Source organism: Maylandia zebra, linkage group LG20, assembly GCF_041146795.1.
Source record: "Maylandia zebra isolate NMK-2024a linkage group LG20, Mzebra_GT3a, whole genome shotgun sequence".
NCBI lineage: Eukaryota > Metazoa > Chordata > Actinopteri > Cichliformes > Cichlidae > Maylandia > Maylandia zebra.
Genome location: NC_135186.1, coordinates 2,527,390 through 2,540,520, shown reverse-complemented (window position 1 = coordinate 2,540,520; position 13,131 = coordinate 2,527,390). Strand labels below are relative to the sequence as shown.

General features: G+C 43.0%; 1 protein-coding gene across 1 annotated transcript; it reads right to left on the bottom strand.

The window, feature by feature from the left end:
• Positions 1 to 7,782: 7,782 nt before the first annotated feature.
• wnt1 (wingless-type MMTV integration site family, member 1) lies at positions 7,783 to 13,046 on the bottom strand. The gene is made up of 5 exons (XM_024806362.2): positions 12,911 to 13,046; positions 12,526 to 12,631; positions 10,290 to 10,543; positions 9,823 to 10,088; positions 7,783 to 9,714 (listed from the first exon to the last, which is right to left on the bottom strand). The coding sequence occupies exons 2-5, from the start codon at positions 12,624 to 12,626 to the stop codon at positions 9,223 to 9,225; spliced, it is 1,113 nt and encodes a 370-aa protein (XP_024662130.2). The 5' UTR covers positions 12,627 to 12,631; positions 12,911 to 13,046; the 3' UTR covers positions 7,783 to 9,222.
• Between the last annotated feature and the right edge of the window lie 85 nt (positions 13,047 to 13,131).

The window sequence follows — 13,131 nt, the reverse complement described above, 5'->3', positions numbered from 1 at the left end:
CCTGGCTGCCATTAAGAATTCTTCAGAGAACCAGTCCACCTGTTCTCTGTGAAGCTGTACAACAGGTTGTGACAGGTGAACACACCTTTCTGTATCAAACCTTCCTGGTTCTCTTTCTGGGATGTATAAAGTACATATTATTTATGATGACCATTTGCACTACAAATCCAAGCATTCATTGCTAGATTGATCACTGTTGTATATAAAATTCTGCCCTACCTCACACTAGACTATCCAATTTATACTAAAATTAATTTTTAGGATAAATTAAATATCTTTCTATCTATCTATGCAGAAGAGCATCTCTGAATGCAAAAGTAGATGGGCTACAGCAGCAGAAGACCACACTATGTGCCTCTCATGTCAGCTAAGAACAGGAAACTGAGACTACAATTCACACGGACTCGCCAAAATTGGACGGTAGAAGATTGGAAAAATCTTGATGAGCCTTGTTGTTGCTGACTACGTCCATCCCTTTGTGGCCACACTGTACCCACCTTCTAATTGCTGCTTCAAGTAGGATAAGATGTTAAAGTTCAAATCATCTCACTGTACTCAAATACGCTTTAGAGTCACCAGATCTACGTTCAATAGCGCATCTTTGGGATGTGATGGAACAGGAGATCGCCAACATGGATGTGCAGGAAATCTCTGTCATCATGTCAACAACAGCTTCATTGACATGATGCTATCAAGTCAACATGGGCAAAAATGCCTTTAGTTTTCCACTGTTGAATCTATGCTGTGAAAATCTAAGGTAGTTCTAAAGGTTAACGGGGGTCCAACCTGGTACCAGCAAGTTTAAGTGTCAGGCGAGTTATATTATCAGAATATTATCAAGTTAATTGAACAAACCAAATTAAAGCTTGTAATTTGGAAATGTCGTCACTAGGTGGCAGCATTTATCAATTTCCAGGCCAGCACAGCTCATTGACGCTTACATGATTAGAATGGCTTTTGTTCCTTAAGGGCACTTACTGTCTTAAAGCATTCGTCATAACACATGACCTGTGTATACACAGCACTAAAAAAAGACATGCACAAAGACATGTTATTCTTAGCTTTCTCAAATTGGGCCTCAGTGCAGAGGTTCATAGACTAGTTCAGACATGTATTCTAACCCAGGATGTGATCAGCAGTCACATTTGACATCTGTGCATTCACGTTGAACAACTCATAAGAAAACTATCAAGTTTTTTTTCTTTTATTTTGTCACAATCACAGAGTGTCCTATCCACAGAACCACCTCAGAGACACGATAGGTCAAGAGTACTGGTTCAGTTTCTTCAGGCGGATATGTTTATCTTCCTTTATGTGCCTTTAACATTTATTTTCCAAGGTCTCCGTGAAAGTGCACTTCCACAGATTTAAACTTAGGCTAGTGTGTAGGGAAAACAGCAATTCACCTGACTTGCAGGTTTTCACAAGTCATCCATCTTCTAAAAAGTGAATCAAGCTGCTGTCAAACAAAGCTGTTTCTATCCCAGAAGATTTATGATCAGAATCATCTGTTTGCAAGAAAGATGGGTAGCTGGTAGCCCATCAAAATCAGAATCATTATTCCATCAAGCTAACACACCCATTTGTGTTCTAAAAGATCCAGATGCCAGAAAACATTGCGACTAGCGCCAAGTAAAGCAAAAGTGTCTTCCCACATGCTTGCTGTTCAGAGAAGCTCCTCACTGCAGCTGTACCCTCAACAAGCGACAAGATGCATGTGGTATTAATTAATGCTCTTATTGTGCCATTTCACTTATGCTAAGAATGTGTTTATGGAGCAGATGAGTGTCGAGCAAGGTCACATTCAGGTGTTCTCAGGGTGTAATTATTCTTTCAATATTCAAGACGGCGTTGTTGGTTCAGGGCCTTTCATGCCAAACCATGACATTTAAAGCTCAATTATCTTCATTTAAATTTGCACCTTGGGTATTGCATGTCACGAAGATGCGATATTCAATGTCTCTAAACCAAATAGCCGGGCCACACGTTACAATCAGCAATAAAATGATATGCATTTAAAAGCCCCCGAGGACCTTTTCAGAGTGTAAAAAGTATTGAAAGGTTGCCGGCACATTTTGTAGGATAGCTGTGGCTCTGGAAGTGATTAGACCTCAAAGGTTGGGTGAATATATTGCAGAGAGACAGAAGCGGGTGGGAGTAGTATCTTGTGTGTGTTTTAAGTGTGACACGATGAGAGAATGTGTGTGTGTGTGTGTGTGTGCGCGTTTGTTTCGAGTGAGCAAGAGAAGGAGACTGGGGCGGTTCTCTTATGCAAGCAGTTCTCAGTATGAATGTAGATTGGAAGATGTGTGGCTCCTGTGGTTGGCTGTCCCCTGTGTCACTGCCTTTAAAAAACACTTGCCAAGAGAAATGTCTTCTTTACAGGCTTTGGCTGCCAGATGCTGGGGATAATGGATAGGACTGCAGAGGGAAAGATGGAGAGGTGCGCTCAGCCAGCCACACAAACACCAAAAGTGCACACATACACGTAACACAAACACGTGCACGCTAGCAGACTTTGTGGGCAGCGGTCCCCTGTAGCGCTGAAGTAAGCTGTGAATAATTCATCTTCAAGTCACTGTACGACTGCCACACATGCATTCTGTTACACACAGGGGAAGTGTTAGGCCTAGTAAGGCATGTCATACTAAGTAGTAAGTGAATGAGCATGCAGATTGGGCACGCTTTAAGAACCCAGAGGTGCCACGTTTTGTTGACGTGGGTAAAACACAATGGCAAGGAATAGCTGTGTGTGTCTATGTCTCTGTATGAAGCTGTGAATGAACACATGGGGCACCAATGTGTGAATGTCAACGTGTGTCTGTGAGCGGGATAGCCGGTGACACAGGAATGTGTCATAGTTCCTGCAAGCCACCCAGCTCCTAACTGCAGCAAATAAACATTCCTCTGCTGCTGTGTCAGTGCTGGAGCGCTCGCCCACTGTCGCTGTAAAACACAGCTCGGAATTAAAACCAAAAGCAGGGCACTTCTTCTTTTTGTCCCCACGAGTATTACTAGAACAGAGATAATTAGCACATGCCGTCAAAAATGTCTCAGTGTTGTTTATTGATTCAAATGAGGCCATGCTGGGCCTCAGACAATGGCCTGCAGACAATAAAACAAGCTGACTCATCTGGTTAAGTGAAGAGCAGTAAATTACTCCATCCGTGCTGTGGTCACTCAGATTTCCTTGATCTCGCACTTAGGCAAGTAAAAGAAATCCAGCAGCGGACAGTTTCGCGAAGATACGTTCGGATGAGGAGAAGTGTTAACGTTCAGCGTAGCCAGACACGTCTCGGTGAAGTTTATCACTGGCTTGTCTGTTTGATTTAACCGAATGTGTGCTTCATCCATGCTGACAGGTGAAATTATGCACAGGCTCATGTTGTGTCACATGGATTCCACCACAGTTTGTGCTCATGTTTCATGTGGATCTCAGAGCTGAAATGTTGCTGCGCTGTACCCGTACATTGTCAGATGTCTGTAAACATATTCTACTGTTGGTTGTCCTTTCCCAAAGTCTTTCCCTATCATTACGGCTCTGTTTACGGGAGCTCTTACAGTGTTTGCTAGCATATTGTCTCCCCTGGAGTACGGCGCGGTTTAAAGTCACGCTCTGACGCACAGTTTTCCATCTGAAACGCTTAATTTCAGTGGGACACGGTCTGACATGGCACTTTATCTGTTTGTTGTCACATATCTGGCTTTGCCAGGTTAACCATTCACAGATGTGTAACGAGAGAGTTTTACTTTTTCTTGTTCCATAATGGTTCTCACAGAATCATTGCCTGTGCATTTCAAATGGTACCTAAAGCTGGACGTCAGTGGTTTAGATGAACTTAGGGACACTTTGGTGTTTAGTTAGAGGTGATGTTCCATGGTGGTGAGGTTTTCGTCTCAGGAGTTTTGAGGTTTAGCAAAGAATTTAATATCAACAAAAAATGGGCCAGCAGAGAAAAAGCCATCAAGCTAAGACAATCCAGAGGCCCTGCAGTGTGCGTATGCGTGTGAGCGTGTTGATAGCTCAAAATATATTATCACCCCAAGCACATTCATTCATGTGTGTTCACATGCAGGAGGCCGCAATTGAAAACATTTTTATACATGTGTGAAGAGTGCTGGCCTATTAAACACACACAGACCCCAATACACTTTTATATACACACACACATATATGTGTGTGTGTATATAAATATATATATATATATATACATGCTGCACAGTTATATCCCTCCCACCTTAACTGCAGGGCTAGTTCTCCAGCTCACTCCATAGGGGCACTGAGCCTGACCACAGACATCATACTGATTGCTCACCATGGTCGAGTGGTCTGTCCACATTCCCACCCTGATTCACTTTGTGCACAAAACCCAACAACGGAAAACAGTGGTTTGAGAGTGTCTGAAAGTTTGCGGACAGCAGTGAGCGTTCGCTGTGTCTCTCCTAAATCAGTCCTCTTCTCATGCCTTCCACTGGCCCACCGCACACCCCAGAAACATGGGAACAAGCGAACGCAGGCTCAAAGCGATGTTTTGGAACTTTCTGGAACTGAAGCGAGAGGAGACGCACAAACAGGACGCTCGAGCTTGTATATCTGCTGGGGTGAATCTAACCTTCCCTCCTCTCCTGTGTGACAGGTTGTGGAAGGCCAGAAGATGATGAAGTGATGGAGATGTTAGGAGGCCACGGCCATTGTGATGCTGGGTGGCTGTTACTCCGGAGCTGCCATCTGGCGAAAAGGTCAGTTGCTAGGGGATGATTCTTCTCCTGGACCGTGTCTGCCTCCCAGCTGCCATCCACACACCCACACACGCGCACACACTGGCTCGACTGTGTGCACAAACTTAACACATGCGCACACGCATGCTCTTTTTTTTAGCACTTCCTAGAATCCTGAATTGAATCTGAGTAAATTTGAGCCACTACACTGACCGCTATTAATCCACTTGGTAGTTTTCTGCAAGTCTGAGTTCTTTATTTAATATCCGAGTGACGAAGCTGTAATTGCACATCTTGTTACATAATACCCCTGTGGTCACCTAATGGCACCAAACTCAATTCTTCTGATTATTACACAAGCTTGATATGGGTGTCCCTATAATAACAATGCCCCAAATTAATTTCAAATTGACCCATAATTGAATGCTAGGATTACAATGAGACATGGAGCGAGCACAGAAATCAAATCACTACTGCGTGCCAGACTCATGCCACACCACACTGTCAATCACAAGCACTGTAAACAGCCTTTCATTCAGTGCCGTGGCCCACCCCAATTATTTATCATGCTGCCTTCGAATTAACAGCCAACTCCACCCAACAGGCCAAACATTTTTCCTAGCTGTAGCAGGAATTTTAATGTGAAGCTGCTGTGCCTTCAGTATGCCATGTTTCTTGCATGTGACCTGCTTGCTGGATTTGTGCACGTGTTCTCGTGGCTGTCAGGTCAGTTGCAGGCAGCGTGGCTTTTTAATTCTCGTTGTCGAGTTACATAATTAGCAAAATTGCCCCATTAACCTTCACCCTTTAGGCTGCTGTGGCCTGTTATGATACTACCCAGAGATTTTTTTTTTCTTCATAAAAATAGAAAGCGAATTTACAGCGATGTGAAAAGTAACCATGAGCAAGCCACGGGAACAAAGTGTAAAGGAACTAACGTTTCGATGCACCACGTATCTCACTTATGAGCAGGCTGCGACTGGATGTCAGCGCGGTATTATTATCTCCAGATATTGGCAAAACAGTAGCTGGCAGGAACCAAAACCAAAATGGGACTCAAGCGTACAATTTTGTACCATCTCTATTTCTTTTTTTTTCTTTTTTAATCCTCCCTGTCACACATTCCTGTCCTCCTTCCCTCCTCCAAGTCTGCGCTTCTCCACTGGCCTTCCATAGAGCCAGTGACTTTTGTGTAGTGGAGCTGTTGTTTTTGTTTGTGCCCCTCTCACCATACCATACACCATAGCTGCCTGCTTGCCGCCTGACAGCTCCGTGTGTCAAAGGTGGCTACAGCAGAACAGACTGTGGGAACAGCCGGTTAGCCTTCCTTGGTCCCCTGCTCCCCAACCAGAGGGGCAGCCATCAATCCAGCGCTCCCCCTACCCCTGCACACACACTGAAGCACAAACACACAAATACCCAACTAAACTCATACTCACACAAAAACCCTACAACGCTCACACCCTCTCCCAATAATCCTCGGAAGCAATTTCATCTCGACTCGGGTGGCAGCCCATTGTCGCCAGCCCCTTCAATCTTTCCTTATTAACTCTCGCTTTGTCCCACATCCGAGCTTCTGGACTCATCTCTCCTACATTCCGATCAGTGCTGCTCCCAGCACTCCCAGGCAACCTCCATTCGCTAATCCCACTGCCTACCCACCGCCCCCCCCTCCCAGCAGCCCCACCCCAAGGAACTCTTACTGTTTTTTTTCCAACCTGCCGATCACCTACTTGCAGAGTAAGGTAGTGGCATTAACTCCATGGGTTTTCTGAAGGCAGAGTGTGAAGGCGGGGTGGGTGAAAGAGGAGGCGGCCACAAAGTGACTCCAGGCCAGACAATTAGAACAATGAGCTGGGCCTGTAGGGGGCTAACTCGCTGCGTCACGCCTGGACGGTGGGGTATTTTGTCAGTTTAATGAATTGTCCGTCAGGCTAGAGCCACATCGCAGGCTGCGCAGGGAGAGGCCAGCAGGGACCCAGACACTAAGTCGGTATTTATTACACTGCCTTTGTCACTAATTGAGCTAATTATCACTGACTCCTTAGCACTCCCACAGGCAGCGCCCCCTCCACTTCACTCTCCACCAACTCTCCCACCTCACTCTCATGCCTGGGATTTGAACTCTGAAAAAAAAAAAAATCAACCACTTTTACTTTCTATTGTTTCTGTCTGCCCATGATTGCTGATTATTTCTCTTTCCAGCCAGATTTGCCTCGTTTTGCGTGTGTTTTCACTCCGTCAGCTCCTGACTTTTCTCTCAGTTTGTCAGTTATTACACAGTAAGCCATATCATGTTCTGGTGTGTTAACCCCTGTTTTCCAGTGATAGAAGACAGAGCTTTACTTATGTATAGGTCAACAACATTTTTTCTAATCACTTAGTTTTTTGTTGTTTTTTTGTATTTATAGACATTTCCTCACTTTACTTCTGAATTTGCTTTGCTTTTACTTCAGTTCACTCTGATCTGTTCTTCCAGATAAGTAATATTGTAGCCATTCTCTTCTTATTTTTTATAATGTTTTCTCTAATTTTATACCACAAGCCCACGAACCCCTGTTAAATCTACACTGTAATACGATGCTAATTCAGAAGCACTCTCGTCCCTGCATGTTACTGCTTTTCCTCCACTCTGCCCTTTCTGGATGACCCTGATTGCTCCTTCTCTGTGGTGAACTGAGAAGTGTCACGCTTTCCAAACTCCTGTGGTTAGCTACACTGCCAGGTGTTGAAGTTTTTCATATTTCTTTCAGGCCTTAAGCAAATGAAGCAACTCATATACTGTATAAAATAAGGTATGTGGGCAGATAAACAGTCTGTCTCTGTGGTTGGTCGCACAGATGCAGGGATGTTTTGTGGAGCTGGAGAAAGAGGCTGCTTTGGTGGTGGTAATAGGATTAAGCAAAGGACACCCAGGGACAGGCTTATATGTTGGCTCGGTCCATAGTCAAAACACTCTCGAATACAGCAAACACAACACACATAATGGCTGTAATGTTGACACATTCACAAGGGCAGCTTAATTGAAAATATAGACTTTATTGTTCTATCGTACAGTACAAAACCAACTGGAACCTAAGTCTTTTGATTAAAATCTAAAAAAAAAGTATTCTCTTACTCTCTAGAACAGTATAAAAATCCTCAGAAATAAATATTTTATATATTTACACTAGTAAAAAAAAAGGGAAATATTCAGTGCATGACCAAACATGAGTGTTTTTTTTACAGAAAAAAAGCAAAGAAGTGATAACAGTCTTTTTCTATCAAGAGTATTTTTTTTTAACCCGCTACGTTACACCTACATAGAAAGAGCCAAACGATGAAAACATCCTCTGACCTGACTCTACTGATAGCATATTCTCCAGCCACTGACAGGCACATAAATCATTTAGAAAACATACAAGTGACATCTTTATAAATATAATCAGATATTTTAATATTTACAGATTTTGGTCCTCTTAGCTGATACACAGTTTGTTTCTTTTTCAGTCTGTATTCTTTAAAATATTTTCATTCAACCTACCTTGAAAAAAAAACCCCCCAACAACGCACCATTTGCCTACTTTAACCTGCAATATTTTAATCCTTCCTGCATGCATTTGTGGGAAATTTGTATATTGGTCACATTTCTATTCATTGTTTTATTAGTGTTTTATGATATTTTCATTATTGATCCCTCAGATTTGCTTAAATCACGTCGTGATATTCAGTGTATTGATAATACATTCAAATTACATTGCCTCAGTAAGATTCACTCACTTGGTTTCTGTGCTCCCTGCTCCTAGTCATGTACAATAAGGACCATCCTGTTGCAAGCTGGAGTGGTACATGTGGCTGAGGTGAATTCAGATCTGGAGAAATCTAAACAAAATGGGCAAATGTGGCAGGGAAACTAGAAGTGGTTGGGTTGCATACAATTCCTAAGTACACAAGCATGGAACAGATATCCCATCCAGGGAGATAAACTTCAGCCAGTTTCATGGGAGGGACGCCAAACTTCAGCAAGAGAAAACAAAACACAGATTTCTTTTTTTTCTTTTTTTTAAATAAGCTTCCTCTTGTTAGAGGTCCTCGCCAGTTTATGAGAGCATATGTTTGTGGCTCTGTGGCCACAGAAACATCTGTGAAACATTGTGTCCAGTTTCTGCCCTTTGTTGGGGAGAAACAAGGCCCTAGTGGTACCTGGTTACAACGATCAATTCTCCACCACATCCTTTTGTCCATTTACTCCTATTTATCTAGCATGTAAACACTTGAGGGACAATTCCCATTCTACAAGTATCGTTGTAGTGTTAATTTACTTAAGGTTAAGTAATAAAGAGTAAGACATACACTCCTTCTATACCCTGTTCACATACTTGTGCTTTCCCTTTCTCCTAAGTTTAAAAACACTGATTGAATTTTTGTGCCAGAATTTCCCTGTATTAGTTTACCCGCCTTGAACCTTTTCCAGCTTCAGCCTAACATCTTAAAGCACATGTGTGCCTAGGTGCCCATATTTGATCATAGACACTGATGTAACGTCCTTGTACTGGTGCAGTTCAGACAACTGACATGACAGCACCAGTGGAATGTGCAGTGGCAGCGTTCAGTCACGCTCTCAGTCCGGGACTTAAACCCACGTCCGCAGCATAGCAGCTCACAGCCATCCAGGCCCGGAGAAGAGCTGTTGCACGTTCTCCCCGATGTTCCCAGAGTGCCAGTTTTGCCATTGTAGGAGCAGAAGTTGGGTGATTTCTCATAATAGACAAGATCCATAGACGAAGGGGGTTTGTGAGCTGGGTTTTCAGGCTCTAGATGGCGTGGATCGGCTCGGTGAGAGGCACGGTTGCTGCCCTTGTTGGCATAAACAACTCTGGATGCGCCATCAAACCGGTCCTTAAGAAAGTCTCCCACTGTGCGGAAGCTGGGCAGGCGCATCCAGCAGGTGCGCACTGTGCAGGAGCCAGACATGCCATGGCACTTGCATTCCTGACGCATCTCTGATGACACAGTCTGAGAAAGGAAGACTAAAGATTACTCATGATATCTCACTCATTAATACATTCATTTCAAGTAGAACTCGGACAAACAGTCTTAGTAGACGAGTAAAGCAAGTCTTACCATCCTGCCGGCTTCGTTATTGTGCAGGTTCGTGAGGTAGCGCAGATCTCTGCCCCTCTCACTGGAGTCCACAAACTCACGGCTGAACATCCGGCCAAAATCCACATTGTCACTGCAGCCCCCCCAGTGCCAGTCTGGTCCTCCAGGACCTCGGCGGCGATAATCGCATGTGCACGTCTCAATGGCCCCCTCTGAGCAGGAACGAGCCACAGCGTGGGTCACTCCTGCGCTGGTAATGGCAAATACAAATGCGGTCTCTCGGCAACCTGAAGAAACAACACAAAAACTTCCCATCAGAACCATATCCAGCGTTTTGGACTTTATATTTGCCTTTTTTTTTTTTCTTTTTTGCCCAAAACTGGAAATCATTTACAGACAAAGCCTTTCAAATGCGTACAAGCGATTCTGTTACATCCTGTCCAAAATTGTCCAAATATTTCCTGGTGAGAAAGACAAGAGGGGCTCACCACGATTGACAATTTTGCCAAAAACTGCTGGACTGTGGGTGGTCGGGCAGTTCCAGCGGCGGTTGCGGAACTGCCACTTGCACTCCTTTATGGCAGTGTGCAGTCCAGCGGCGATGGCATGCAAGATGCCAGGATTCTGCCGAATCAGCCGGCGCTGGCGACGGCTCAGAAGGGCCAGGCTTGGGTCCAGGACCAACTGCACGTTCTTGGAATTGGTGAGGAGGTTGGACGAGGAAGCCACATTGACAATACCCCTGGCGCAACATAAGGACAAGGGAATTCAGAGTCAAGGAGCTGGCAGTTCATGCATGAAGCTCTATAGGTGACCCTCTAAACTCATTAACTGATGGCTCTTGGCATCCAATGAGTGTTGCTCCTTTGAAATTACAGTTTTCATTATGTGCTAAAGTAATAAACAGAGTCTCACATTCAGTTCCAAGATCATGAGAAGACACTTTGTCTCTGACTAACAGTGTATATTTCACTCTTGGCAGATAACATGAAGCTATTTTTATGTCTTCATAAAAACTTGGACTGGCTGCGATTACTTGTCAGTTTCACAATTAGAATATGTAAGCACATTTGTCTGCTAAATACTCAGGATCCATTATGTTATAATAATAATAATAATAATAATAATAATAATAATAATAAAGGATTACAATAATTGACAGATTTCTTATCTGTGTAGTATCAAATTAATGTTATTAGCTTGGCAGTTAAGATTCCCTACATATATGTTAAATCACATTAAAGATAAGCATACAAGGTTCCTCCAAATGTGATTTAAGGTGCAACTTCAGCTAAAAATATGTCCATTCTGTCAAAATGTCATTAAGACGTAGGCCTTTAAACACCCCTCTGTGCCAAATATTTAAAAAGCTATAAAAATGCTGTCATCCATCCACAGCATATAGAAACAAATAACTGTAATTATTTATTACTATAGCATAGAGAGAGAGAGAGATGTTGCTTTTTCTTTCTTTCTTTTTTTTAAGTGTCGTGTCCATATTTGTGCCCAAACGTGGCACCTGTGCGTCTTCAGCTTTATCCAAATCTTGGATCACTGAACGGGGTTTAAATGCACCCATTTCGCTGGTTTTAGAACACTTTTGGCGTTTCAGCACACAGGCTGTGTAATTTTCCACTTTATTTGGTATTTTCTGTGGTTTATGTGTCAACATTTTTCATTCATGTGTCGTGTATTGGCGGCGTTTTGCTGTTCAGCATTATCATCCGGAAAAGCGGGCGAGCCTGGGCCTGTTAGAGGTTTGACCCAGACAGTGGTGCGGTGAGAGGCCTGGGAACTTAAATAATAATCTCATCTTCTGAATATTTTCTTAATTCCCAAAGTCACCGGTGTGTGTGTGTGTGTGTGTGTGTGTGTGTGTGTGTGTGTGTGTGTGTGTGTGTGTGTGTGCTTTCTAGGCGTCTTTTGGATGCCAGCTGATCTTTCAAATGCTTGAAAGCGCACTGCCACTGTGCGAAAACCTTGTCCATCTAATAAAACCGCAAAAACCGTTTGTTGAATCGTTACCTCAACAAACCCCTGACCCACAGTTTTTTGTTAAAAACAAGAAAATGTGCGAAGCTATAGATCCGGTTTTATTTTGGTTTTAAAAATCTAAATTCTGTACCGTTGCCGCAAAGTTTATGATCGCTTAACTATATCCAGTATTAGATCAACGTGTCCCCGGAAAACAAGAAACAAAAAACAAATAAAAAGAACCCCTCTAAATCCATATTCAATTTATTCCACACTGGACTGAAAAATCTTGTCTCGTGTTCAAACCGCAGTGTCCAAAAAAGGAGCCAGAGAGAAAGCGAGAGAGAGGGAATTAAATCAACCGCAAATAAAAATGCTGTAATTATTATGTAATTATTTTATTGTTAAACTGTGTGCTGTGGTTAATTTCACTGCAGGCACAATAAATTAAAGACTGGAAAAAAACACCCTAAATGTTTTTTGGGGCTGTTTCGCTCACGTAGAGCAACCTGGAAGCATTAAGCATCAATCCTATATGGTTGCCCTTTTTTTCTTTTTCTTTTTTTCAAACAGAAGCTGCGAGCGGCTCCAAAACTAACACATTATTTCGATCAAGCTGCACGAAATGTGGCAACTCAATAAAACGCCCTGTTTTCCAGAGCGCTCCTATAAGCTGGCACTTAACTTTGCGGATGAGGTTTTCCAGTGGCATAACGCGATTAGTGCATCATCAGTATCTGCTCAACTCACCACCACCGGCCGCTGTTGTTGACTGCCCCTGTGCCCGAGAGCGAAGACACCAAGAGGATGCAAGCGGCTTTCACCCCTAACAGCAGCGCCAGACTCCTCATCGTGGCTTCAGTTCAAAAATGAGGAGGAGAATGTCATTATTTGGTGATATATATATATATATATATATATATATATATATATATATATATATATATATATATATATATATATATATATATATATATATATATATATATATATAAACAAAACAAAAAAACAAGAAAATACAACACCTTTTGTTTCTTGTTCCAAACATGCAAACATACTGTGTCACTTTTATCTTAATGATCAACTTGAGTTTTGAGTTCTGAGTTTTGAAAATGAGCAGGTTGGATATACTCACCACGCCACAATCCGAGGAGAGGACTTGAAAGGTGAGAGAAGGAAGTCCTAATTAACTTAAATGGCTCTTGAGTGGAGACAGGTTGCTGTGCTGTGAGGTGTCCGGGCAGGATGCTACTGCTGCTGCTGCTGCTGCAGTCCTCTTCACTCTGTCTCTCTCAGTGATGCTTTGCACGGCGCATTGAACGCGTGGGACAGTTCCGAAGACTTGATCCCCTCGGT